The sequence below is a fragment of the Lytechinus pictus genome, chromosome 12, assembly GCF_037042905.1.
Source record: "Lytechinus pictus isolate F3 Inbred chromosome 12, Lp3.0, whole genome shotgun sequence".
NCBI lineage: Eukaryota > Metazoa > Echinodermata > Echinoidea > Temnopleuroida > Toxopneustidae > Lytechinus > Lytechinus pictus.
Genome location: NC_087256.1, coordinates 14,368,610 through 14,396,365, shown reverse-complemented (window position 1 = coordinate 14,396,365; position 27,756 = coordinate 14,368,610). Strand labels below are relative to the sequence as shown.

Genomic DNA, 27,756 nt, shown 5'->3' with positions numbered 1-27,756 from the left:
AATAGGGTCGATAGATAGAACATGAATATGAATGCAAATGATAGAACATGAATTAGAATGCAAAAACGCTAAGCTGATAGATTTTTATGCTCGAAAGTTCGAATCCCGGGGGGCGTTTTATGAAAGGACTTGTCGGACGTTTTATCCGACAGTTACCATAGTAAAAACTTTAAAAGTTTTTTTTTTACCACTCGCTTTTGTGTAGTATTAGTAGTATTTATTTTTGTTTTTAATTAATAATATTTTAAATACATGTTATCATCAATGTGTCATTATATATATAGGTCATATTATTTCTCATGTTACCTTGACTGGACATCTAGGAAGAACAGAGCCATTATATCAATGGCTCTGAATAGAGTGATCCATCCGTATATTTTTATGTGCACGTTTATATATTCATATTTAATCTAATATCTTGTGAAATGTATTTTATTGTGATTTTTATAAGGTAAATAAAACCAAACCAAACCAACGTAACAGTACCTCTCAGCCAATCAACATCAGAGAAAGATGTCAGATCTGACAACTTGTCGGATGAAAATGTTGATGAAACACACCCCTGGGGGGCGTTTCATGAAAGGACTTGTCGGACGTTTTATCCGACAAGTCCCATTTTATCCGACAGTTACCATAGTAACAGTACCTCTCAGCTAATCAACATCAGAGAAAGATGTCAGATCTGACAACTTGTCGGATGAAAATGTTGATGAAACACTCCCCAGGTCTCTCCTTTGAAATTGACTATATTTTTCCTCCTACATAATGCCCGAATGAAATGCCCAAATGTGAATTCAGCGGTTTATTATGTCGGGTGGTAAGTTGTTGCGATTGATCTAATGCCCGCTGTCATTAAATGATGAAAGTGTAAGATAAACAAAAAATATATATATATACAAAATATCATCTGCGGAGAGGGGAGGGATGGACTTTCAGCGCTCAACGGCGCAGATCTTGTACGGTTCTGGTTGCAAAGTTAGACCAAGTAATCCTCGCGTGTTGTGGGTTGGTTGATCAGGAGGAAGTTTGAATTCGAACTGCTGGAAGAGGTTGGTGAAGAGTAGAAATGTCTCCATCTTGCCGAGTTGACTACCAGGACAGTCACGGCGACCTATACAATTTAAGAGGAATATAAGAAAAGTATGAACCGGGAGAATGGAATAGAAGTAGTTTGTAAGATCGGTATGCCAGAGAAAGATAATCTGAAAATTGCTCATGCATTAAAAAAAAACTGAAGAATATACATGTAAGTAATATTTCATTTTTAACAATTGTCTTTGAGGTATAGTGCTTCTTATTCCTCACCTTACATTTACCTGGTAGTAGGGAATTTTCGCAATAGCAACGGGGACGGATCCAAGAACACAGTAAATGTATTGAAAAGGTCCGTCAAATGACGAAGAACGGTTGTGGGGTCTTTGTCGAAAATTGGTGAACCGGAACAGCAGTTTTGGAGCTGACAAAAAATTGCAAATAATTATGTCGTTTGTCCGACGAGTCCAGTACGGACTGCTTTGTCATGAAGGGCATTTGATTATACATTTTCTATGTTCTTGATTTCATCGTGCGTCATGGAAGCTCAAACTCTCTAATTTCACCTGACAACGAACCGTAAAAGCCTTATGCCCGTATTCTGAAGTCGGGTTTAACTTAAATTCAGGTTTAAAGTTGTGGTTTAAGTATGGATAGCCAATTGTTACATAGATCACTAACAGTAGAGATATCATATTTCAGCTCATTTGGCTCTCAAATCATTCATAATTGTCTAGAAAGTATATATAGATGATTGTCTTCACCATCGATGAATCAGGAAAGGGCACAGTAAACATAAGAAACATACAACTTAATAAAAATTTTGACACTTTTGGCTTCCCATAATTTTAGCACAGAGTTAGACCATGGTCTAAGTTAAACCTGACTTCAGAATACGGGCCTTAGTCATCATTCAACCAGGGTAGCCACTTAAAATATTTGCTGGTTTTCAAGCGGACCCGGCATAACGCCTCTCCATTTTCAAAAGTCAAGCGCCGGACAAAAAGGCCGAACGGCCCATTTACAAATTTTTAGTATGACTCGACCGGGGATCGAATCCAGTAGCGGGTGCTCCACCACTGAGCCACAATGACATGAATGCCCAGTCAGTCATGAGACTATATACTTCTCTGTAAACCAGGAATAATTAACGCCTTGGTTGCTTAATATTTGTCTTACCAATACTGAATGGCATCAAAGCATCATTGTTTAGCACACTCTGACCATCTTCACTCAGAAATCTATCCGGGTTGAATACGTGTGGATCACACCAGTCTTTAGGATCATGATGAACAGCCCACAGGTTAGGGATAACGATAGTCCCCTTAGGAACGGTATAAGGTCCAAGAGTGACATCTGCTGACGTCATGTGAGGGAGGGATAATGGGAGGACAGGTCTGATTCGCATGATCTCCATCAGGGTAGCTTCGCAGTATGGAAGATTTGACCGGTCATTGGTGGTTGGTTGTCGACCGTCTCCAACGACTGCATCCAGTTCACTCTGCATCTATTAATTGCAATAGATACGACTGTATTCTTTAAAATCCATTGTTATCATCATTGGTATCTTCATTTGCCAGCAAGATGAGCACATGGGCCACGGAAAGGTTTTTAAAGTAGGGGGGGGGGGCTATAAAGTGGTGGCTGACCATGCAAAAGATAGACAAAAGGATGATAATATTAAAAAAAAATTGTACAGGTTTACTTAAAAAAGGTGATAATTATATCCCCCTCCGCTGTTCTTCGTTCTGTAAAACATATTTCTGAAATAATTTGACAAAATTAAGCATCATCGATGTTCCCATTTTTTCTTTGGGTTGTAAACCCTCTGGCCTCTGTGATTCTATTTCGTTTTTACTTGATTACATTTTTGTTGATTTTCAATTTTACTTAATTTTAAAGGACCTTTTATTACTAGGATTGCCCTATATCCCTTTTCGATTCTATGAAATCAAGCGAGTAATAAACAACTAAAAATCCATGTTGGCTATCCAGTGTGAACTGTTTCCCTTCTTGCAAGGTATTTTCATTTCACGCCGCCACGGCGTCACCAGCTAGTTTATTTTTTCCCATTATCCGACATTTTTTCCCCAATATTTTCATTCCGGCGACAGGTTAAGTTTGTTTTGTCAAAGACTACACACAATGTTTATTTATAAACACGGATCGTATACGTTCGCAAATATACCTTATGTTGTACATCTGGATGGACAGCTAGGAGGAGGATCGCCCATGAAGCAAAAACTGCTGCATTCTCTGTACCACCGGTAAAAACATCGAACGCGATTCTCCAGAAATCTTTCCATTTGTATTCTTCGGAGATGTCGTCTGCTAAAAATGCGTCAACAAAATGTCGAATGTGGTCTTTTTGGAAAGTTTCTCGGTTGATCGAAAGCTGAGACTGAATGAAAATCTTGAGTTTGGTTATCATTTCACGAAAGGGTTTGTACCTAGGAGCATGGATAAGTCGTTCAAAGACATTGACTAGATCGTGTTCACCAATGAAGGCGCCGGCTTCGGCCATTATTCGTAAAGCGGCAGTAAACTCGACGTCATCATAATCAAATCTATGGCCGAAAATTAGTTGAGCCATGATATTACCAGTCACTTTATTGAGTAAACCTGATATAACCATGGGTCGACTGTCATGATTTCTGATTTCCTCAGCCATGTAACGAGCCTCAAGGTTGATCCTAGATTCTAAGTTTGCCTCATCAATGCTGAAGGAGCGAAATACATTAAGGCAGAAATCCCGTAGGTCCTTCCAAGGTTTTCCGTTGCTCCAAGTTACAGTCGCTTCGGAAAGGGATAAGTTGACAAATTGTTAATCATAAACTTATCTCCTTGTTTATTCTCAAATTATTTTACGTTAATGCTGAAGAATTCTATTTAATTATTACCTTGCTACTTCTTTTTTTGTTGGTTCCCAATGAAAAAAATGTTTTTTTTCGGAGTTCTAATTTCATTTCTTTCTTTTTCAATCATGCTACATTTTTTTTGTCCCTACTATTATAAAATAATTATAGTTGTCATCTTCAACTTTCTTCTTCTACTTCCTCCTCCTTCTCTCCCTTTTTTCTTGCCTCCCTCTTTTTTTTCCTTTTCCTCTTCCATTTTCTACTTCTTCTTCTTCTTTTTCTACTACTACCACTACTACTTCTACTAATACTTATCCTCTGTTTCTTTTCCTCTCTTTGTTACTTTTATCAAATAGTACACAAGTTTATCAATCCATTTATTTATTATTGTTGGCAGTATTGATATTACTGATATTAATATTAGTATTACCATTCTTTTGATTAGGATGGTGACAGAACTATGCTACTAATTAAGACAGCTTCTACTGTAAGTTTTTTTTCATCTATATCTGTTATCATAGTTCTAACCATCACCATTTTCACACTCCTCCGCCTTCTCGCCATCACCACAATCATCAAACTAATCATTCACCTTTCTTTATAGTGTCAGGTATTGTCCATCTAAGAGACCCTGGAACGAATCTATCTGAGAAGAATACCCCTGACTTCACCAGCGCCTCTTTCAAACTTTCCTTGTCATTCAAGACAACACAGAGAAACAGGCCTCGTCGAACACTGAAAACCGGTCCATACTTCTTCGCCACTTCCACGAATGTTTCGTGAACCAAGCCAGACCCAAATCGGTATCTCACAAACGGTAGCAGCCATGGACCTGGTGGGAGTTTTTTGTTACTATTGGTGAAGCAGAACATGGAAAGGAATCCGAAAACTCCGAGCAACAAGAACGTGATGGAGAAGGAAATTATATCCATGATGTTATACCTCGCCCAAAAGAAACTGACCGAATCCGTCAGCACACTGGATACGGTCTGGGAAGTGAATTGTTCGAAGGCTATGGCGGGGGCTACGGTCATAAACATCTTCTATCCGGGCCCAGGTCTAATAACTAGGACGGCTCATCAGAAGGTGGAAATGAATTGTTTGTGCATTCAACTATGCAAATATAAACCATTATTTGTGTTTACCATTCGAAAGAGACTTCACACCGGTCGTTCGTTTGTCTGCTAGGCAAACTATTACCGGCTCATGCAGTCGCTCTGTGACCAACATTACAAAAGCTATTATTACCAAGGGCCGCATACCATTGGTCGGTTTCGGGTCGATTCGGTCGGTATCCGTCGGGATGCACTCCGATTTAGATTCCCTGTATAAACATGAAGTTATAAAAAGACCACAAATCAATATTGGACAAGTACTTTGGTCTCGTGACTAGATATAGGGAGCCTACTTTGTAAAGTTCAAAATGAGGTAATAATGCAAAGTGAATAAGAATAGTTTTATTGCACGGACTCAATAAAATTAGTAGGTACACAACACTGTACATTGTTATTAGAATAGATCATATTCTCTTTTGATCCTTTGACGACCCCCCCCCCAAAAAAAAAAAAAAAAAAAAAAAAAAACCACCATAAATACATACCAGCAGTACATAAACGAATAATAAAACAATACACTTCAAAATGACTGATCAACACTGTCTATAAGCATAGTTCGAAATACATAAAATCTTACAAGGACCCACGACATTTACAGAGAACGTGGAGGTGTGTTGCCGTCGCATACTAACATGGACAAATATTAGGGTAATGCAAGTACTAGAATATTAAAAATATCAAGAAAAGATTGTGGTCTAAATTATGGAAAGCAAAAGTAACAAAAGTAAGCGAGAAAAGAGAGTGAGATGTGAGAAAGAGTGTTGGCGACACCATCTAAGTGGTGGTTTATGATGTAGTTTTTTTTCGTGAAAGAGCTTTATACGGGTGTTTCAAAGCGCACAGGTGGGCTGACTAATGTAAACAATGAATGCTATGAAAATGAAAGCTCTGCTATTGTTGAAAAAAGATGAGTTTGAAGTGAGGATTTAAACATTCCAGGAGAGGGAGCATTTTGAATGTGGGTTGGAAGCTTGTTCCACAGGGCAGGGGCAATAACAGAGAACGCACGATCACCGTATCTGGCCTTTGTGCGAGGGCTGTGGTTTAAATTATATGAAAAAGATAAGCGGAGGGATCTGACTGAAGAGAAGGGGCGAAGGGAGACCAGGTCTTGGAGATACTTGGGTGCCATATCATGATTAATTTTGTAAACAATGAGAAGAATCTTGAAGGTTATACGAGTGTGTACCGGAAGCCAATGGAGAGATTGTATAGAATAGGGGAGATGTGTTCGTTTTTCTTAGTGAGAGTAACCATTCTTGCTGCAGAGTTCAAGATGCGCCGAAGGGGACAGACGGATGAAACGGGAACGCCGGTAAAGAGGGAGTTGCAGTAGTCAATAAGTGATGAGACAAAAGCATGAATGGGTTTTTCAGTGGAGGCTTGGTCGAGAAGACGCCTGATCTATCCAATTCTCAACAATCCCAAAGAAGCTGATTTGCAGGTACTACGGATATGTGACTGGAGTGTAGAATGGCTATCCAAGGTGACACCAAGTTCTTTGACAGAGTTAGAGGCTTGTAGTATGACCTCTCCAGTATTGAGGTCTGGTAGAGTCTCCGTGGCTCTGAACTGCGATGACAAATGGATCAGTTCTGATTTCCTTTCATTTAGCCGAAGTCTGTTCTTGGCTGACCAGGCCTTGATGTCCTTGAGGCAGTCACTCAACGAAATAACAGCATCTCCTTTGTGGTCGGATGACATAGTGGAGCGGTTATGTGACAAAAAAAGGCCAAGATGCTCGGATCTGGCAGAAAGTGTGAAATTTGGCATACAGGGGTATTTTGGGGCGCTGATTTCAAAAATTGCCGGCCCCAAGCGATTTGACCATCGGGTCGGCCGCCATTTTGAAATCCAAGATGGCCGCCATGAAATATCATTAAATGTCAATTTCTTGAGTTTTACATGACATGTGACACTGAAATTTGGCATATAGGGGTATTTTGAGGCACTGATTTCAAATATTGCCGCCCATCAGCAATTTGACCATTTGGTCGGCGGCAAAATGGCCGCCATCTTAAAATCCAAGATGGCCGCCATGATATATTATTGCAATCATTTTCTCGAGTTTTATATGAACTGCGGTATTGAAATTTGGCATATAGGCTTAATTTGGGGTGCTGATTTCAAATATTGCCGGCCCCAAGTGATTTGACCATCGGGTCGGCCGCCATTTTGAAATCCAAGATGGCCGCCATTTTGAAATCATTAATGTCATTTTCATGAGTTTTACATGACGTGTGACACTGAAATTTGGTATGTTGGGGTATATTTAGGCACTGATTTCAAATATTGCCGGCCCCCAGCAATTTGACCACTTGGTCAGTGGCTAAATGGCCGCCATTTTGAAATCCAAGATGGCCGCCATGAAAAATCATTAAATGTCATTTTCTTGAGTTTTACATGATATGTGACACTGAAATTTGGCATATAGGCTTAATTCGGGGTGCTGATTTCATATATTGCCGGCCTCAAGCGATTTGAACATCGGGTCAGCCGCCATTTGAAATCCAAGATGGCCGCCAAGAAAAATCATTGAACTCATTTTCTTGAATTTTACATATGTACCCCTGAAATTTGTAGTATATCGGTATCTAGGTGAGTTCATTTAAAACATTGCTGGCTCCAAGCAATCTGACAATTGGTCGGCGGAAAAATGACCCACATCTTGAATTCGAAGCTGGCTGCCTTAGAAATATTGCAATTATTTCGTTGAGTTTTATATGATCTGCGGTATTGCACTTTGACATATAGAAGTAGTGTGGGGAGCTTATTTCAAATATTGCTGGCCCTCAGCGATCTGATCTCCTGAGTCAGGGTTATACGGGCCAAAGATATTCATTCGAGCCAATTAATTAACCCATTTAATTCTCAATTTTTAATTTTGATATTGCTGATTGACAAAAATGAATGAATATGATTGATAATCAAACACTGATTCTAGGGAGGGTAACTTTACTGAACTTCCTTTTTTCAAATTGGGAAGAAATATCGCCACTTTGGATCTATTTTTATACTGGCGGGAGAAGTATTGCCATTTTACTGTCTCAAGTGATGAATTTGATCCTGTCAGGTGTAGTCTTCATAAATGCCGATTTATTTTTAAAATGAGCTGGTCGAGGTACCCTTTTCTGGTCAGATATGGAATGTCAGACATATATCCTATCCACTGGACAGGTAGTAAACATTCAATTCTCGAATTTCATCCTTATTTTTTTAGAGCGTCTCTTTAACACACGAGTCTATGGGAAATAGTTTAGGCCCGTGATACCTCAGCTGCAAAATGGCAGCCATCTTGAAATCCAAGATGGCTGCCATAAAAAAAAATCATAAAAAAAAATAAAGTATCATAATTATAACGTAGGTATTATTTTGAAATCTTGGGGTATTGAAATTTCCCCCCCCCCCCCCAGTAATCTGTCCAATATATATACTGCAAAATGGCCACCATCTTGAAATCTAGAGAGGATCGACTGTCATGAAAATTCATTAAAATAATTTTCTTGAGTTTTAAATAAGTTGAGGCACTGCATTTTAAACATACAGGCAGGTTTTGGCCTGCTGGTTTTAGAATATTGCTGCCCCAGTGATTGATCCACCGGGTCAGCTGAAAATGACCGCCACTTTGACATCTAAGATGACGTCACAAATCAAAAACTTAAAATTCTGATATCTTAGATGGATTTACCAATATCTTTTTTGTATCATATTTTCTTGTGTTTTTACAACAAACTTTTCTCCGAGGTGAACTTCCCTTTTTAAGGGATAGAGCAACGTCCGACGTGGCGCTGCTAAGTTGCTGCCGGGCTCACGATCTACAGGGTATGGGCAAAATAAATTTTCGGAGCATTTCTGTTACTGAATTCTATTTTGAACAATAAAATATGTATTATTATCATTCATCATTAATATTAATTCATCATCATCATCATCATACCACTATATAACCATCAGTACTTCAAGTCTGGAGCAGTTTTATCTTCATGTCGCTTTGTAATAAAATATCACAATTAGTGGAGCAATATTCTGAAACAAGCAGGCCAAAAACCTGCCTGTATGTCTAAAATGCAGTGCCTCAAATTATTTAAAACCAAGAAAATGATTTCAATGAATTTTCATGACAGTCGATCCTCTCTAGATTTCAAGATGGTGGCCATTTTGCAGCATATCTATTGGACAGATTACTGGGGGTAATTTCAATATCCCTAGATGCCAAATGTTGAAATAATACATTACGTGATACTAGATAAAGTGGTTTTTTTTAATGATCTTTTTTAATGGCAGCCATCTTGGATTTCAAGATGGCTGACATTTTGCTTCTGACTCAGGGGATCAGATCGCTGAGGGCCAGCAATATTTGAAATAAGCACCCCGCACTCCGTCGATATATGTCAAAGTGCAATACTGCAGATCATATAAAACTCAAAGAAATAATTTACAGCCTCTCAACAGAAAATGATTGTTCCGGATGGTTATTATTCAACCAAAGCCACTTCAAATGTGGAACTGCAGAAGAAGCTAGCTGGTTTTTGTATTCATGGTGCTTCATACTTACGTAACATCTATATCAGCAATTAAGGGTGCCAAAGTTGCAACGGACAAAGATGTGGTTGTGTTGGATTTGTTTTCAGTGCCAATACAACGGGTTTTACTCACCATTATAATGTTGTACATCATTCAAACTTGGTAACCATATTTGAATTCAAAATAGCATATATTTAATATGTTTTTTTTTCATTGATCAAGGATGCAAAGATCAAGTTTTTCTCCAAATTCAAAGTGTTAAAGGCAATACGTAAGACTTGAGCAAATAATCTTTCATGGCGGCCATCTTGTATTTCAAAATGGCAACCAAACAGGGGTCTGACAATAATCAGTGCCTAAATATATGCCTATATGACAACTTTCAGGGCCAGAGTTCATGTAAAACTCAAGACAATTATCATTGCTTTTAATTCATGGCGGTCATTTTGCCGAAACTGGGTGGTTACATTGCTGGTGGCCGGCAAAAATCAGTGCCACGTACTTCTGTATGCCAAAGTTTGGTGTCATATATAATGTAAAATCCAAGAAAATTATTTTGATATGGTTTTTCATGGCAGCCATCTTGCCGCTGAACTGATGGTCAGAGCACTTGTGGCTGGCAATATTTGAAATCAGCACCCAAAAATAGGTACTCTATTTGCCAAAGTTCAGAGCACATGTAAAATTCAAGAAAATGATTTTTAGTGATTTTCATGGCGGCCATCTTAGATTTCAAGATGGCGGCAGACCTGGTGGTAAGACTATTTGAAATAAGTGCCCTAAACTACACCTACACTGTATATGCTAAATTTCAATACCATAGCTCATACAAAACTCGAGAAAATTATTGCAACGATATTTCATGGTGGCCATCTTGGATTTTAAGATGGCGGCCGTTTTGCCGCTGACCTGGAGGTCAAATTGCTGGGGGGCCGGCAATATTTGAAATCAGTACCTCAAAATACCCCTATATGCCAAATTTCAGTGTCACATATCATGTAAAACTCAAGAAAATGACATTTAATGATTTTCATGGTGGCCATCTTGGATTTCAAAATGGCGGCCATTTAGACGCCGACCAAATGGTCAAATTGCTGGGGGCCGGCAATATTTGAAATCAGTGCCTAAAAATACCCCTCTATGCCAAATTTCAGTGTCACACGTCATGTAAAACTCAAGAAGATGACATTAATGAATTTCTCATGGCGGCCATCTTGGATTTCAAAATGGCGGCCGACCCGATGGTCAAATCACTTGGGGCCGGCAATATTTAAAATCAGCACCCCGAATTAAGCCTATATGCCAAATTTCAGTGTCACATATCATGTAAAACTCAAGAAAATGACATTTAGTGATTTTTCATGGCGGCCATCTTGGATTTCAAAATGGCGGCCATTTAGCCACCGACCAAATGGTCTAATTGCTGGGGGGCGGCAATATTTGAAATCAGTGCCTATAAATACCTCAACATACCGAATTTCAGTGTCACACGTCATGTAAAACTCAAGAAAGTGACATTAATAATTTCTCAGGGCGGCCATCTTGGATTTCAAAATGGCGGCCGACCCGATGGTCAAATCGCTTGGGGCCGGCAATATTTGAAATCAGCACCCCAAATTAAGCCTATATGCCAAATTTCAATACCGCAGTTCATATAAAACTCGAGAAAATGATTGCAATAATATATCATGGCGGCCATCTTGGATTTCAAGATGGCGGCCATTTTGCCGCCGACCAAATGGTCAAATTGCTGGGGGCCGGCAATATTTGAAATCAGTGCCTCAAAATACCCCTATATGCCAAATTTCAGTGTCTCATGTCATGTAAAACTCAAGAAATTTACATTTAATGATTTATCATGGTGGCCATCTTGGATTTCAAAATGGCGGCCGACCCGATGGTCAAATCGCTTGGGGCCGGCAATTTTTGAAATCAGCGCCCAAAAATACCCCTGTATGCCAAATTTCACACTTTCTGCCAGATTCGAGCATCTTTTTCACATATCTACTGGACTAACATGGATATATAGACTTGCGTATCATCTACATACATGGCATATAGCTCACACCTCGATGGCTAGTGATGTTTTTGCATGAGGACCAGTGTAAAGAAGAAACAGCAGGGGGCCCACAACGGAACCTTGGGGCACACCGCAGTTTAAAGCGAAAAATGCTGATCGAGTCCTATTGTCTTGCAGTCTTGCAGATATGACTCGAAACAATGTAGTGCAGTTCCAGTAATGGCGTAGTCCTGTGCAAGACGCTAGAGAAGAACAGAGTGATCTAACGTATCGAATGCCGCAGAATATTCCAGCAGAAGGAGTGCAGCTTCATTACCCTTGTCAACGGTAAGAAGGATCGTTTACCACTTTCACATACCAGAGTGAAACACCGCCCCTTACTTATTCCACGGTCCATTTCATGTATTATCCGTGCAGTTGAGCATTACATTCGTCTCCAGAAAGCAATTAATATTTTTATGCGATTCTTAGTCATGATGCGGACGTAGGTATTATGAGAATAAATAAATATATATAGGGTCAATATAAAATATATATTACATAGGTTTTGTAGATTCGAACCAGGTCAATACGCCATCACGTGACCATGGCTGCGAGGATCACATTTGTTATATTCTTGGTTTTGACGTCACCTCACTTAATATGACTGCGTTGTATTGTCAATTGCGGCGTTATATTCACTAAGGTGACGTCACTCGCTGCTTACAAGTTGCATAATCAGGTAGTTTATTTGATGTACGCGCTAGTGTTAACGCGTCGATTGCATTAAGAACGCGCTTGATGTATTTTCAAAAAAAATTATATTATGACGTAGATGGATCAGAGCTGTAGCAAGAATTTAAGGTTAGAGCCAGAAGATGTTTGCAATGTCTATATATAATATTACAGATATTGCCTGGTCTATCGTTTTAATATATAGATAACATCTCAACTCCCCTCCGAAGCTATATTTTTCCCTGCGCGCTTTGGAGCGTCGTGGCCCAGTGGATTAGTCTCCGGACTTTGAAACAGTGGGTCGTGGGTTCAAATCCCAGCCATGGCGTTATTTCCTTCAGCAAGGAATTCATCCACAGTGTGCTGCACTCGACCCAGGTGAGGTAAATGGGTACCGGCAGGAAGTAATTCCTCAAAAAAGCTGTGTGCACCGAATAGGTAGCCTAGCTTAGCCGGGTAATAATAGCAGGGCCCGCTGGGAGAACAGTTTTCGGAACTGAAGTGGCTACCCTGGGTAAATATACCTTTTTTATTATTATTATTATTATCATTATTATAATCCCTTGGGAAAAATATAACTCCGTCGGGGAGTGGAAATGTTATATTCAAACTCTAGGTAGGCAATATTTGTATAATATAATATATATATATATATTTATATATAGGATCAATTGGACCCTATCTACATCAAATAAACAGAATCGGATCTGATCCTTTGGTAACTTAGATAACGTCAAAACTGACTCCTGGGTCATGTGTATAACCTAATTAAGGGTAATTTCTCACCCGGAAAAGAGCGCCCCCCGCGTACGTGCAGCCAGCGGGCATATCTTTTCTGTCAATAAAAGTATACCCAAATATTTTTTCGGAGCTCTATAATATTTCAGGACTATTAGGCTCAATATACACCGGAAAATACTTAGACATAAGGCTTTAAAAAGGACCCTGAACCATTTCATTGTGAATAATGAGTATTGTTGCAACGGCTGGTTTATGCCTCAAATCAATCAGATCTGAAATCATTCTCAGCGTAAGGGGTGATCAATAGGCAAAGAAAACTTTCTATGCAAATGTAAAAAAAACAAAAAAAAACCAAATAATTGTGATGGATAGAAAGAGGCCGGGGAAGAGGGGAATCAAAAATTATGAAACATCAGAGTAGAATATAAAAGTATAAAAAAATGTATATATATATATATATATATATATATATATATATATATATATATATATATATATATATATATATATATATATATATATATAAATTTATATATATATCGTGGTCGTAGACGTTGTGCAACGCTCACAAACATGACATACATTATTCTATATATGCTCGACAGGGCTGACATTCCCGTTGTGTCTCATGTCAACAAGTGCTTCTTGCAGATCAGAAAGCGTGATCACTTCAAATCACGCGAACACTTCAAAAAGACGATTGTTCATTGCTCGATACCATATGGGTCCATGTTGATACCAAAATCAATATTCCTTCTGCGTGATTGCCCTTTGTGATACTTCAGCTTGCCTTGTTTTCGTACCTTGGAATCGTTTAATTTGTATTGCAGAAAAACAAATCATTGTATTTCATATATACACAAAGCTTGTTCATATTAATGTATAAAAGGTCCGTGGGTGTCGATTGCCGGGGGATGGAGGGATATATCCCCCCTAATATTTCAGGTTGGGGATGGCCCGCGTTATCATCCCCCGATAATTTACGGTCGAGCATCATTAATATTCATGATGAAACATGGCAAGTATGATGATATTAAGGGAGTACATGATGATCAGGATGGTATTATTGATTGTCGTGCATGATGACCATCATTTATTATCTCAGAATTGTTAAACAGATGGATGGAGAAAGAAAAAACAATCCAGGATGAAATAGAATAACATGTTCATGTTTGTTTTTCTTTACATGACAATTATAATTACTTTTTTTTATTTACCCCTCCTGGCAAACAAGCGTACGGGGTGTGCTCCAATTTTTTAACCCTCCTGATGAATGCCACTTTATTTTGATAGTATTATCTATCCCGGTTTATTATGTAAAATATGTGGAGAACATACAAAGAAACGAGAATTGAAATTTAAAAGAGTGCGTTAAAGGGAATTAATCCTGAAACCGACAGAAGTAAAAAATAGTTAATTTTCAGGTTATATTTTTAAATTAAATTCAGTTCGCGCTTCGCGATCGCATTATTGATCTCTCCCATTGATGTAGTAAATAAAACAAGATATTCTTAACACTTAATTAGTCTTAAAGACTACCCCCCCCCCCCGCTGGTGAACAGATGTGGGGCTTGGGGTCATAGACCAGAAAAGGCTTTACAACAAAGACAGAAAAAAGGAAAGAAAAGGAAACAGGGTCTAATATAGATATATATTTAGATATCGCGTCAAAATCTATCGCAAAATTAGTTGCTGTAATAGAAGGTAACAAATTTTGCTCGCTCGCTTCACTCTTATGCACCTTTTTATATTTTTTCCGTTTACGCCATGTCTGGCACTGAAAATTTTAGACTAATTACGTCACTGCTCCCCCCTCATAAACTAAAAAAATCCCTCGCAGAGAACAAATTTTGTGTCGGGCTTCCCCCTAACCATTAGAGCACCAATCGACACCCATGATAGGGTATTTTCATTTATGTATATTGAAAGAACAGAATGGTGCCAGTTTGGGGATTCAATTAGGGGAATATTCCTGTACCTCTTTAAGGGCCAATTAAGTCTTCACTAAAAACAAGTTAGTTTGAATGTTTAAGGAAGGGCGAATCAAGCATAATGCTAAATAACAAGTTTTGCATATTTATGAACATTTACTTGTTCATCGAGGCCAAGGCATCTCTCATCATTCGACGAAATTTAACAAACTCGACGTCTCCATATTCATATCGGCGACCAAAGCCAAGTTGGGCTTTAACGTTACCACTTGCTTTGTTTAGCAAATTCGTTGGATCGAAGGGCTGACCACGATGACTCCCGATTTCCTCTGCCAGACAACGGATCTCAAGGTTGATCTGATGAACAGGACTCCTCTTACCAAAGCCAAAAGGGCGATATGCACGATAGAGCAGATTTTCTCTCGGATTTGCCATTGTTTATTAACAGATGACATTTCAAATAATTTTCTTCAAATAATATATTTCTTTTAAAATATATTTGTAATTCAGTTATCTTTATCCAAGATTCACCGCACCAGCTGTAATGTTGTAATGGCTAATGTGAATCGCCTAACATTTACAAACCTAACGGTAAGAACATAAAGTAGTCGCGGTAGATTACGAAGAAGAAGAAGAAGAAATAAAAAAGAAAAAAGAATAGACAGGAGAGACTAAAATAGCGGCGAACCTTTGCTGCAATTATGTCGCTTCCCTATTAAAATGAAATGTACTGATACTACCCTAAAATAGCTTAAGAACACTGATAAGATGAATACTAATAAGGCCAGTCAGCTTCTCATTGGTAAGTGTGGTTATACAACAGTACACCGTTTTCAATAAAGTCTACACATTTTCATATTTTATCTCGTTGGATAAGAAAAGAAAATGTTTTTGATATCTTCTACATCGATATTCCTCGGAATTATTGCCTTCCTTATGTGCCTTTGGTTCGTTCGGCGTCCTAAAAACCTTCCTCCGGGGCCATGGACACTGCCTTTGATTGGATACCGATACAAAGACGGTCTGGTTCATGAAAGTTACGCGGCGTTAGCAAAGAAGTATGGGCCGATTTTCAGCGTTCGACGAGGAATGTTTCTCGTCGTGGTCTTGAATGACAAGGACAGCGTAAAACAGGCGCTTGTTAAGGCGGGAGAGTTCTTTTCACATCGATTTGTACCGGGGCCCGTCAACTGGACCATACCGGACGATAAGAAAACAGGTAAATCAACTTTTTGAAAAGGAAAGAAAAAAATAGACTTCTAAACCTCCAGGTAACAATAAGAAAATACAAAATGAAGCATTTGATTTCAAGTGAATGTTTGTCGAAATGAGGAAAAGGGGGTAAAATAAAAAAAGATATAAAAACGAGGGTTTTGGGGGCTCAAGGCTCCTCAAAATTTTACCCACCCTCCCCCCCCCCCGAATAGAGAATAAACACACACTTATCTGCCATAAAATCGCAACCGTGATAGGTCCAATGGAAATAAACCTCTGACCCAGCAAGGGTCACTGGAATTATAATCATCCATCAATTGCAATTTTTCATATTTCATACTACCGTTTTGGCTGTGATTGAAGAAATATTTAAATTTGTTAACAAAGGTAGATTTACTTTAATACACATGTTTTATTAATGCATTTTTGCATTCATGCTAATACGTACAGTTTTATATCGATAATGAATACTCTATTCATGTGACATAGGTGACAGTTTTCCAGAGGATCATGCTATCCGTACAATATGTACTACATCGTCTTGTAGCGCAACACACGTAACATACTTACGAAGAAGCCAAATTGAATAATGACTTGCGCCGAGTTCAACTTTTTGAAGTATGTTTTGAATAAGTTTTTGGTATAATTGGATGCACCATACATTTTTGGTCTACAGTTGACTTTCCTTCAAATTATGTATATGCATGCCCTGAGGCCCCAAAGATTGTTCATATCCATATATTGTTAAATTATCGTCCAATCGCTATACTCTCTCCTGTTTCCAAAGTTATGGAGAAAGTAGTTCAAAAGCAGTTAACCAAGTATCTAAGAACTAATAATATACTTTCAATGGAACAGTCTGGTTTTAGGAAAAAACATTCGACCAGAACGTCTCTTATTCGAGTTACGAATGATTGGCTACGCGCCACTGACTCTGGTTTATATACTGGAGCCGGTTTTTCGATATAAAAAAGGCGTTCGATACGGTCGAACATCATACTTTGTTGAAAAAAATTAAATCAATTGGAATATCTAATGATAGTCTCATATGGTTCGAAAGTTATCTGAGAAATCGTCAAATCAGTACATTCATTAGCTCTACGTTATCTGAACCTTTGCTTGTGAGTTATGGAGTACCACAAGGCTAAATATTGGGCCCTATTTTATTTAATATAATAGTTAATATATATAGTTAAACAAATTAAGCACTGTCAAATCCATCTATACGCTGATGATTCTGTTTTGTATTTTTCTGATAATGACGTAAATCTCATTGAAAGCAATTTGAATGCTGATCTAAAACGTATATACGAATGGATACATGTGTTTAAGTAAATTAAGTCTTAATATCGACAAAACTGAAAGTATGTTATTTGGGTCACGTCATATGTCGTCTGTGCACAAGTCTCTTAATGTTAGAATTTCAGGAAAATATATTCAGTCTAAAGAATTTGTGAAATATTTGGGGGTCTTTATTGATCCAGAGTTAAAATGGAATAGCCACATTGATAAACTTTGTGCTGAAACCAGTAAATTAGTAAATTTCCTTGGTCGGCTTCGTTCATTTTTAAATTAGGATAGTCTGAAATTAATTTACCGTTAAGTAATTTTGCCATTGTTTGATTATGCTGATGTAGTCTTTGATTCATCATATTTGAAATGTACCCAACAATTGCAAAAAATACAAAATAGAGCTTGTAGAATAATACTCATAATTAATCCGTATAAATATATATCTAACCATACTGTTCTTCAACTCTTAAACTGGGAGTCATTAAAATCAAGGCGTATAAAGCATACTCTTTCAATGGTTTATAAGAGTCTGAATGGTCTCAGTGCGCCTTATTTGAATAATACATTTCAGTTTTCAACTCATAAATATTTTCTCCGTTCTGATAAAAATCTTTCTCTCCCGAAACCACGGACTGAATACTGTAGAAGAATGTTTTCATACAGGGGTACGACATATTTTAATGAATTGCCACGTGATGCTAAATGTCCTGTTTCTTATAGTTCATTTAATATCGTAGTTAATAACCACATCTTAAGGACGTTCCACAGTTAAAATGAAGTCCATGTCATTTTCACCAAATTTTGCAGAGAGTTACTTTGGTATCTATGCATTATTAAAATGCAAAAGATAATATAGGGTCATGTGCTTATTTTTTTTCTACGGGTCTTCAAAGTCGCCGTATTTGAACGATATGAAATGTTGCGCAATCAAGAGAATTATGCCTCTCTTAGACCTCACGAATTCACCAAATGAGTTTAAGTCATCTTTACTCAGTGGATAACGCATCAAACTTCATCAAACTTTCAGAATATGTAACTAAGTAGATACCAAAGTAAGAGAAAGTATTTTAATTGGTAAAACTATATCTATTTGGAGTCAGCAGCGCCCTCATTTGGCAAAAATGGTGCAAAAACTCGGAAAAAACAGATCTTCAAAGACGTGAATCTATTAAAAAATTAAAAAAGTATTTTGTAAGCTGCACTTTTTTCAAAATCCATGTCATTTTCATCAAATTCGGCTAAATTGTAGAGGAATGCATATCGAAGGTGTAGGGAAGTTAAAAATATAGGGTTCATGTGCTCGTTTTTTAACTATGAGTGTCCAAAGGGATGCGAGTTGGCTTGAAATCCTCCTAAAGTGCGCCGAAAACGTGCAAAAGTCTAGTAATACCGTCTAAAATGCGAATGGTCCCGTATTTCGCTCCCAAACATTCAAAATCCATGTCATTTTCATCATACTCTCAAAATTTGTAGAGGAATATATTCTAAAGCCGTTAAAATATCAAAAATATAGGGTCCATGTGCTCGTTTTTTAGTTATCAGGGTCCAAACTGTTGCGACTTGGCTTGAAAATCGCCTAAAGTGCGCCGAATTCGCCGAAAACGTGCAAAAGTCTAATAATACTGTCTAAAATGCGAATGGTTCCCGAATTTCGCTCCCAAACATTCAAAATCCATGTCATTTTCATCATACTCTCTGAATTTGTAGAGGAATATATTCTAAAGCCGTTAAAATATCAAAAATATAGGATCCATGTGCTCGTTTTTTAACTATGAGTGTCCAAAGTGATGCGAGTTGGCTTGAAAATCGCCTAAAATGCGCCGCCGAAAACGTGCAAAAGTCTGATAATACCGTCTTAAATGCGAATGGTTCCCGTATTTCGCTACCAAACATTCAAAATCCATGTCATTTTCATCATACTCTCTGAATTTGTAGAGGAATATATTCTAAAGCCGTTAAAATATAAAAAAATATAGAGTCCATGTGCTCGTTTTTTAACTATGAGTGTCCAAAGGGATGCGAGTTGGCTTGAAATCCTCCTAAAGTGCGCCGAAAACGTGCAAAAGTCTAGTAATACCGTCTAAAATGCGAATGGTCCCGTATTTCGCTCCCAAACATTCAAAATCCATGTCATTTTCATCATACTCTCAAAATTTGTAGAGGAATATATTCTAAAGCCGTTAAAATATTAAAAATATAGGGTCCATGTGCTCGTTTTTTAGTTATCAGGGTCCAAACTGTTGCGACTTGGCTTGAAAATCGCCTAAAGTGCGCCGAATTCGCCGAAAACGTGCAAAAGTCTAATAATAATGTCTAAAATGCGAATGGTTCCCTATTTCGCTCCCAAACATTCAAAATCTATGTCATTTTCATCATACTCTCTGAATTTGTAGAGGAATATATTTTAAAGCCGTTAAAATATAAAAAATATCGAGTCCATGTGCTCGTTTTTTAGTTATCAGTGTCCAAACTGATGCGAGTTGGCTTGAAAATCGCCTAAATGAGCCGGAAACGTGCAAAAGTCTAATAATGCCGTCTAAAATACGAAGGGTTCCGTAGTTCTGCTCCCAAACATTCAAAATCCATGTCATTTTCATCATACTCTCTATATTTGTAGAGGAATATATTCTGAAGACGTTGAAATATTAAAAATATGGGGTCCATGTGCTCGTTTTTAAACTATCAGTGTCCAAAATGTTGCGAGCTGGCTTGAAACGGCCCAAAATGCGCCGAAATTAAGTAAAAGTCTGATAATACCGTCCAAAAATGTCTAAAATACGAATGGTTCCGTAGTTCCGCTCCCAAACATTCAAAATCCATGTAATTTTCATCATACTCTCTAGATTTGTAGAGGAATATATTCTGAAGAAGTTAAGACATTTAAACTATGGGGTCCATGTGCTCGTTTTCAAATTATCAGTGTCCAAAATATTGCGAGTTGGCTTGAAACAGCCCAAAATGCGCTAAAACAAGCAAAAGTCGGTTGATATTCCGTCTAAAATGCGAGTAGTTCCGCAGTCTTGCTTCCAAACATTGAAAATCCATGTCATTTTCATCATACTTTGCACAAAGATACTTTAGCACCTGAATATTCCAAATATACAAAAATTAACATGGGTCCATGTGCTTGATTTTTTGCTATAGAGCTTCAAAGTTAACCCAAAATGGATGATGTTAATAAGAATTTTATCGTGCATCCAAAAGTATTTGGCATATTTAGACCTCACGAGATCAGAGTTTAAAGATATATTACTCAGTCAAATTCCGTGATGATTTCATCAAATTTTGTAATATGATTAATAATTGTAACCGTAAGATGAATAATTTATTTATATTGCTGTCAATTGTTTGCTCATTAAAGTCTAACAACACTCTCAGTTCTCAGAAATTGCGGGAAAGATACTCAACGTCAAACATTTCAAATTTCAATAACAAACTTGAGAAGTAAAAGAAATGCTGCACTTTATTAAAAACCTATGTCATTTTCACCAAACTTTGCAAAGTTGTAGAGGAAGGTATACCGAAGAGGTCAAACATACAAAAAATATTGGTTCATGTGCTTGTTTTCAAACTATCAGCACTCTTATTAGAGCAAATATGCTTCTTAAAACATCCGAAAACGCGCCAAAAGCTTTGTATCTATGTGAGGAAAAGTTCCGAACCACTTTTCCATTTATTCAAACTCGGGGTCATATTCATCATACTTTGCAGCACTACAGAGAAACTATTTTGAAATTGTAGAGGAATAAAAAAAATGGTCCATGGAATAATTCTAGTTTATTAGCTTCATATAAAATAACGAATCAGATCTGAAGTTAGTGCAGATAAGGAGAAAAATCAGCTCACATCACCTACATCTGGTTAAATCACCAGTTCATCCATTGTGACGTCAGCGCGCAGAGTGTAAAATATGCGCAGATCATGATGCGCACAAACATAACTGTGGAACGTCCTTAAATTGGGTCTGACTGTACATTATTCTCTGTTGCTCAATTCCTATGCATTGAAATATAGGATGTGTTAACGTAGGGGAGGGTGGGGGCTAGATGTTATGACCGATTAGTTTTATTTCTTCTTGTTTTGGTATGTTATTTTCATATTGTGTATAATTTATATTTGTGTAATTTTCTTTTATGCTATATGAGGACCCTTCGGTAGACCAGCAGCACCATGATTGATGCTGCTGAGTAGGGCCATCCTCCCGTTTTTTCATTTATCAATTCACATGTATCATTTCATATGTATAGTTATTTGTTTTTAACGAAAATAAATTCAATTCAATTCAATCTGACTACTTCGGGTATTTCAGCTATGTCCCTTTAATGTAATTAAACGGCACGGGGTGTTGTTCTAATGGTAGCTTTTTTATTACTTTTTTTGTTGATTTTCTATCTATAAAGCATCCATTGTTTGGAGTAATGGAAAGCCATGGGATGATCAACGGAAATTTTCTCTTCCGGCTCTTCGCTCCTTTGGCTTTGGTAAGAGGAGTCTTGTTCCTCAAATCAACCTTGAGGCCCGTTGTCTTGCAGAGGAAATCAGGAGTCATCGGGGTCAGCCCTTCGATCCAGCGGATTTACTGAATAAAGCAAGTGGTAACGTTATAGCTCAACTTGTCTTTGGTCGCCGATATGAATATGGAGACGTCGAGTTTGTTAGAATTCTTCGAATGATGAAAGATATCTTGGCCCTCATTCGCGATGATGAACTAGTAAATGTGTTCGAACCGCTCATTCATACACCGCGGTATAAAGCATTCCGGGAAAAGTTTTACAATCTAATGGGCTTCTCTAGGTCTCTCCTTAAGGCCCACCGAGAAACTTTCCAAGATGATCACATCAGGGACTTCGTGGACGCATTCTTTGCTGACGAAATCTCCCAAAACTATACCTTGGATCATTTCGCTAGGATTGTGTTGGACTTATTCACTGCTGGTACAGATACCACGTCGGTGACTACTTTATGGGGGATGCTTTATTTAGCGCTTCATCCAGATATACAGACGAGGGTAATTATATCATTCACACTATCTCTTTTTCATTACTTGTATCTCTTTATGAAAAATGAACTAGAGTCTATGCCTCTATTATGTCTATGGATATGCAGGTTTTCTAGAGCACGCACATGGGTCTCCCGAAATGATTTACGATGATCCAGCAAAATGTCGTCTATCAGGCAAGGTGGATCAAGAGTTTATACCAGGGGGAGTAGGAATCTACCTTCGGAAGTAGGCCTACTTTACCTTTGAAATAATTTCTGACTAGAAATCAATCTCCCCCTCCCCCGAAATAAGTCATTAAAACGAGGCACTGACCATTTTATAATCTGTTGACTCTAAAGAATGGCTCTAAAAATCTCTAAAAGAAAAATGAGAAACCCAAAGTAACTTTGATATCAAGATCCCCGCAGGGTCTCATGAGAGATCACTAAAAACTTTCCAGAAATCTATGAAGAAGCATTTGAAAGATTATTGAGGCCACCGCTACTTAAAAAACTCTAAAGGACCGGCCAAGAACTTCTTAGAGGACTTTTATATTTTATAGCACGCTAAATATACATTCTCATCATTTTACTATTTGTCAAATTCAATTATCTTTACATTGACGCATGATTTAAAAAGTGTTATGATACTCAGTGTTTATACCGATTATCATATACTATCGCCATGCAGGTACAAAATGAGTTAGATGCAGTTGTCGGGCATGGCCGCCAACCGAATATGGATGATCGCGCAAATCTTCCGTACTGCCACGCCACTCTGATGGAGATCATGCGAATCAGACCTGTCCTCCCAGTATCCCTCCCTCACATGACGTCAGCAGATGTCACTCTTGGACCTTACACCATTCCTAAGGGGACCATCGTTATCCCTAACCTGTGGGCTGTCCATCATGATCCTAAAGACTGGTGTGATCCACATGTATTCAACCCTGATAGATTTCTGAGTGCCGATGGTCAGACGGTCGTCAAGAATGAGGCTTGGATGCCATTTAGCGCAGGTCTGTATTTTTTAAATTTTGATTTGCTTTTGATATATTTCCGGAAAAGTAAATGTACAAATAGAATAATAAATGTGAGATTAGCAAAATGAGGCTTTGGTACAAGGGTTCAAGGAACTCTGGTATCATTCATTAAATGAGAAAGAATACCACATTATCAAAGGAATGGTCATAGAGCGACCAAGTGGCCATGCATTTAATTTCCTCACTGGGCATTGTGGTGCACACCAGTAATCCAACGAAGTTATGATTTGATGTAGATGATTCGAGGTTCGAGCCCTAGTCACGTCTTGCAGATGGTGACGTTAAAAAGACCCGTTCCATTCGAAAGTGCTATATCTGAGTGATAGACGTCCGTAAAAACCCAATTACACACAAAACTGGTTCATAGAATGATCGATCTGGGCGTATGGGTGAGTGTGGGACGGTGCATGAGTATGTGTGTGTGAGGGCAATCTGAAACTCAGTTATTATTAATCACCCTAGAGGTACGCGTTTGTGGTATCATACAATAAGACATTTTAATCCTTTATAACCAGGCTCAATTTGGGACATAGCACGCGAGCTTAGATCGGTGATAGGAGACTCCTCCTACCACCCTACACACACTACATTATTGGCTGAAGGAGAACTTCTAATAATATGAGTGTACTATATGAAACAGTTTAAAATTAGATGAGGATATGATTGGAAAGGCGATCTGGACTGGGTATACGTTCGCGGTTGATGGGTAAAATGTCTCCAGAAGTAGGTCATTGCAAACTCCACATTACGAGGCTGTGTGTGTGGGTGAGGGTGTGTGTGTTGTGTGCGCGCGCGCATGACTGGGTGTTCTTCTCTTTTTCTTCTGTATAAGTCTACTTATATTATGCCATGATCACTCTGTAGTCGATTTGGCACATTATAAATCATATCTATCATTATTATTATCTTATCATCGGTACTTTGTGGTGCCATCAATCCGGTGGTCCTCTTTTCATATTATATCAGTCAACGATATTGCAAAAAAACAAAAAACTTTTTATGCGTTTACGTCAAAATGGAAATTTGAAAGCTCGGACAGGTTTGTTGCACCACATATTGTCACCTCTGCACAAATTGTCGCACATTTTGGCGACAATTTGTGGAGGAGGGGACACCACAAATTGTCGCCCCATTTCACTTTGCACTTAACAAACAAATAAACAAAATAGGTCATGTAGAGTTGCAAATGCAATTAGACCATTTGGCTATTAGACGAATTGGTCATTAGACCAAATGAGAATTAGACCAAGTATATATTAGACCGATTGCAAATTAGGCAAAATTATTAATAGACCAAATAGGTTAAGTCAATGTGTTATTAGACAAACGGAGAATTATTCCAACTGTTGTTAGACCATGTGGATAAAAACCGAATTTTCCTCGGGCTCTGCTGCTGTTCCCTATATTAGCCTCCCCAAAGGTAAATTGCCAGTTGGTCTAAACCCGATTTTACTAATGGCCATTTAGTCTCATCCTATACATGGTCTAATTTCATTTCGTCTACAGCCAGTTTACCTTTTGGTCTAATTGTCATTTTGCCTATTTATCATTCCGTCTAATTTCCATTTGGTCAATTCCTGTAACAGACTGGAAATATTTATTTGGGATTTAGACGAAAAGGCGATTAGACCATTTGGCTATTTTTTTTCTTTCTGATCTTGACATCCCTCTCCAGGTCGCCGTGATTGTCTAGGTCAACAGCTTGCTAAGATGGAGGCATTTCTACTCTTCACCAACCTCTTCCAGCAGTTCGAATTCAAACTTCCTCCTGATCAACCAACCCACACCATGCGAGGACAGTCTGGACTTACAATGCCACCAGAAAGTTATAGGATCTGTGCCTTTGAACGATGAACACAACGGATTTAGCATGCAGATACTCTTAAATTTTGTAATTTTCTTCACCACCTAAGCACAGGAAAAAGAGTAATAAAAATGCGATGTAAATCGGAACATTCTAAATACACTTTGTACTTATGAACAGAACACAGTCATATCTCACTATACAATGCGAATGCGATGTGCAAGTTAAAGAAAAAAAAACAGTCCTGAAATATTGATGTTTCAAGAACTGTTAGTGGGATCCATGGAGGGGATACTTAACTCACTAATCACACAATGCGAGTGCGTAGCGCGAGCTGAATTCAGCACTTTTTTGTAATCCTAAACAGGATGCCTATCTCGCTAAACAAATTGAAGAAAAGTCAAATCACGAGCAGAATATTTTTGGTATATTATCATGATCTTGAAAATGGGATATCTTCAGCACCATGCAATCCATTTAGACAGCACATGTAGTCAAATCTATATAACCAGGCAATGCGAGTGCGAAACGCGAGCAAAATTTTAGATTGTAACTTTTAGGTTTTTTTATATATTTTTTTTTCAATTATTCCCCACCCCTTATTTCACTCTCTTTTCTTCCTCCTGTTATCTTTCTACTTTTTTTTCTGATCTCCTCTGTAAGATTATCACCTTTTCTTTTGAATTATTTTTTACCTGTAACCAAGTTCACATTCTCTTTCCTTCTCTATTAAGCCATGAAGAACTGCAATAACAATTATAATGCAAGTGAGAATAAAGGAGGGCTGAGTGAATATGAATGTGAATAAGTGAGATTGTAGTGCCTTGGCGTATGGGAGTGAGAGGCCTGTTGGTTTATAATGACACTCTAGCTAATTTGATGGTGGCAAGCACAGCCATTTGCTGGCTAGTAGGCTACACTTTTCACCACTCTAAAATTAAAGTAATTGCAAGTAGCGTATTATTTCTGTATCTTAAGATTATAAGAGTATAGATTATATAGGGAAAAAAACTGTGCGAAGATCGCTTCCTGAAGGACGGTTGAGTCCTCACTTACGCTAAAGCCAGTTTAACAAGGCAAAGCGATTTGAAAACAACATCGCGAGGAGGTGGTTTTCCAAACCGGTTTGGAGCATCGCTTCCAATACCGCTTCGACCGTTCTCATTACACGTTAAACTAGTTTCCACTAAACTAGTTTTAGGACGGTAATGAGAACGGGGTCTATCATTTATAGTCTTGGGTTGGAAGGTAAGTTCATAATGCACCATACCGAAGACTGTCTTTGGTCATATTTTACACGTCACACAGCATGCCGTGCGCATGGTCAGATAATCCGATCCCACTAGATCATGAGCACTACCCTCCCTTGATCTCTTTTTATATTATAAATTTTAATTTAGCTTCATTCATCATTCAGCTATGGTATATGAATGTTTTGCAAAACTATTAAAACATGACTTTGTGAATTTCTATTGGTTATAAATGACTAATGTTTATACTTTGTTGTGAATAGTTATCAGCCTGTATGCCAAAATACTGTGTTTTTTGTATAATTTTATGTATTATGAATAATTATATTTGTCTTTATGAAGAGTGTTTTGTTTGATTTATATTGTAACATTTTGCAATGTGCCATTACTTATACGGTTTTAACCAAATGAATTTGATAATTACTATTACATAAATAAAAAACACCAGTATATATCCAGAAAAAAATTGATGAATTTATGATAATACATAAAACAATAGAAATTGACAACACAGAAATACCAAAAAAAAAAAAAAATCGTTCCCCAAATCAGTTAATCCTAAGTTTTTTTCTGAACAAGTCTGTTTTGAAAACAGTTAATGCACTCATCTGTATGTGATAAGTGAACTTGCCGATATTGGGTAATTTAATGAGCCATGAATAAATGCATATGTTTAGACCCTCTCTCATTTCGATTGTGCATAAAAGCACAAAAAAATTTAACAACAAATGCATTTTATATATTCTTATAAATTTAGCAGAAGATACACCTTTCCCTTTGCTCAATGTTACAAACTTGCCTTGTACAATTTTTATGTTTGAAACTTTGAATGAACATGCGGATTGAAGGGCAACAAATCAATAATCCAAAGTCGCAACGCAGCCTCAAATTTCAGGCGATCCATTAAAATGTGAGCATACGCTATAACCTCTTCCAGACCCTAAATTTTACAAATAGATTTGATTTCTATATAAACTATTTGAAAAGTTTGAATTTTGATCATACTTCTATATTTTGTTTTTGCCATGTTAACAATAATGTCAGAATCTGACACAAAAAATCATGTAGTTGTCTCATAGAAATTACATTTTGACCTTACACAGAACTGTATTTTCATATTCTAACCCTATGATAAATAAATCTGTTCTTATTGGTTGTTTTAAGCGTTACTGGTATTCCATATTCAAGAAGGCCTACTTTCATTTTCCTGTCAATGTTTCGAGTTGTTCTTTTTCT

General features: G+C 37.7%; 2 protein-coding genes across 2 annotated transcripts; one reads left to right on the top strand and one right to left on the bottom strand.

Moving 5' to 3' along the window:
• Window positions 1-557: 557 nt before the first annotated feature.
• Window positions 558-4,930, bottom strand: LOC129272957 (cytochrome P450 2J4-like). Its single transcript, XM_054910029.2, has 4 exons — window positions 4,483-4,930; window positions 3,221-3,828; window positions 2,212-2,539; window positions 558-1,111 (listed from the first exon to the last, which is right to left on the bottom strand). Exons 1-4 carry the CDS (start codon window positions 4,928-4,930, stop codon window positions 933-935), a joined length of 1,563 nt encoding a protein of 520 aa, XP_054766004.2. The 3' UTR covers window positions 558-932.
• Window positions 4,931-15,714: 10,784 nt separating this feature from the next.
• On the top strand, window positions 15,715-27,041 carry LOC129272439 (cytochrome P450 2J2-like). The gene is made up of 4 exons (XM_064107870.1): window positions 15,715-16,154; window positions 21,844-22,451; window positions 23,115-23,442; window positions 25,142-27,041. Exons 1-4 carry the CDS (start codon window positions 15,821-15,823, stop codon window positions 25,318-25,320), a joined length of 1,449 nt encoding a protein of 482 aa, XP_063963940.1. The 5' UTR covers window positions 15,715-15,820; the 3' UTR covers window positions 25,321-27,041.
• The last annotated feature ends 715 nt before the right edge of the window (window positions 27,042-27,756 follow it).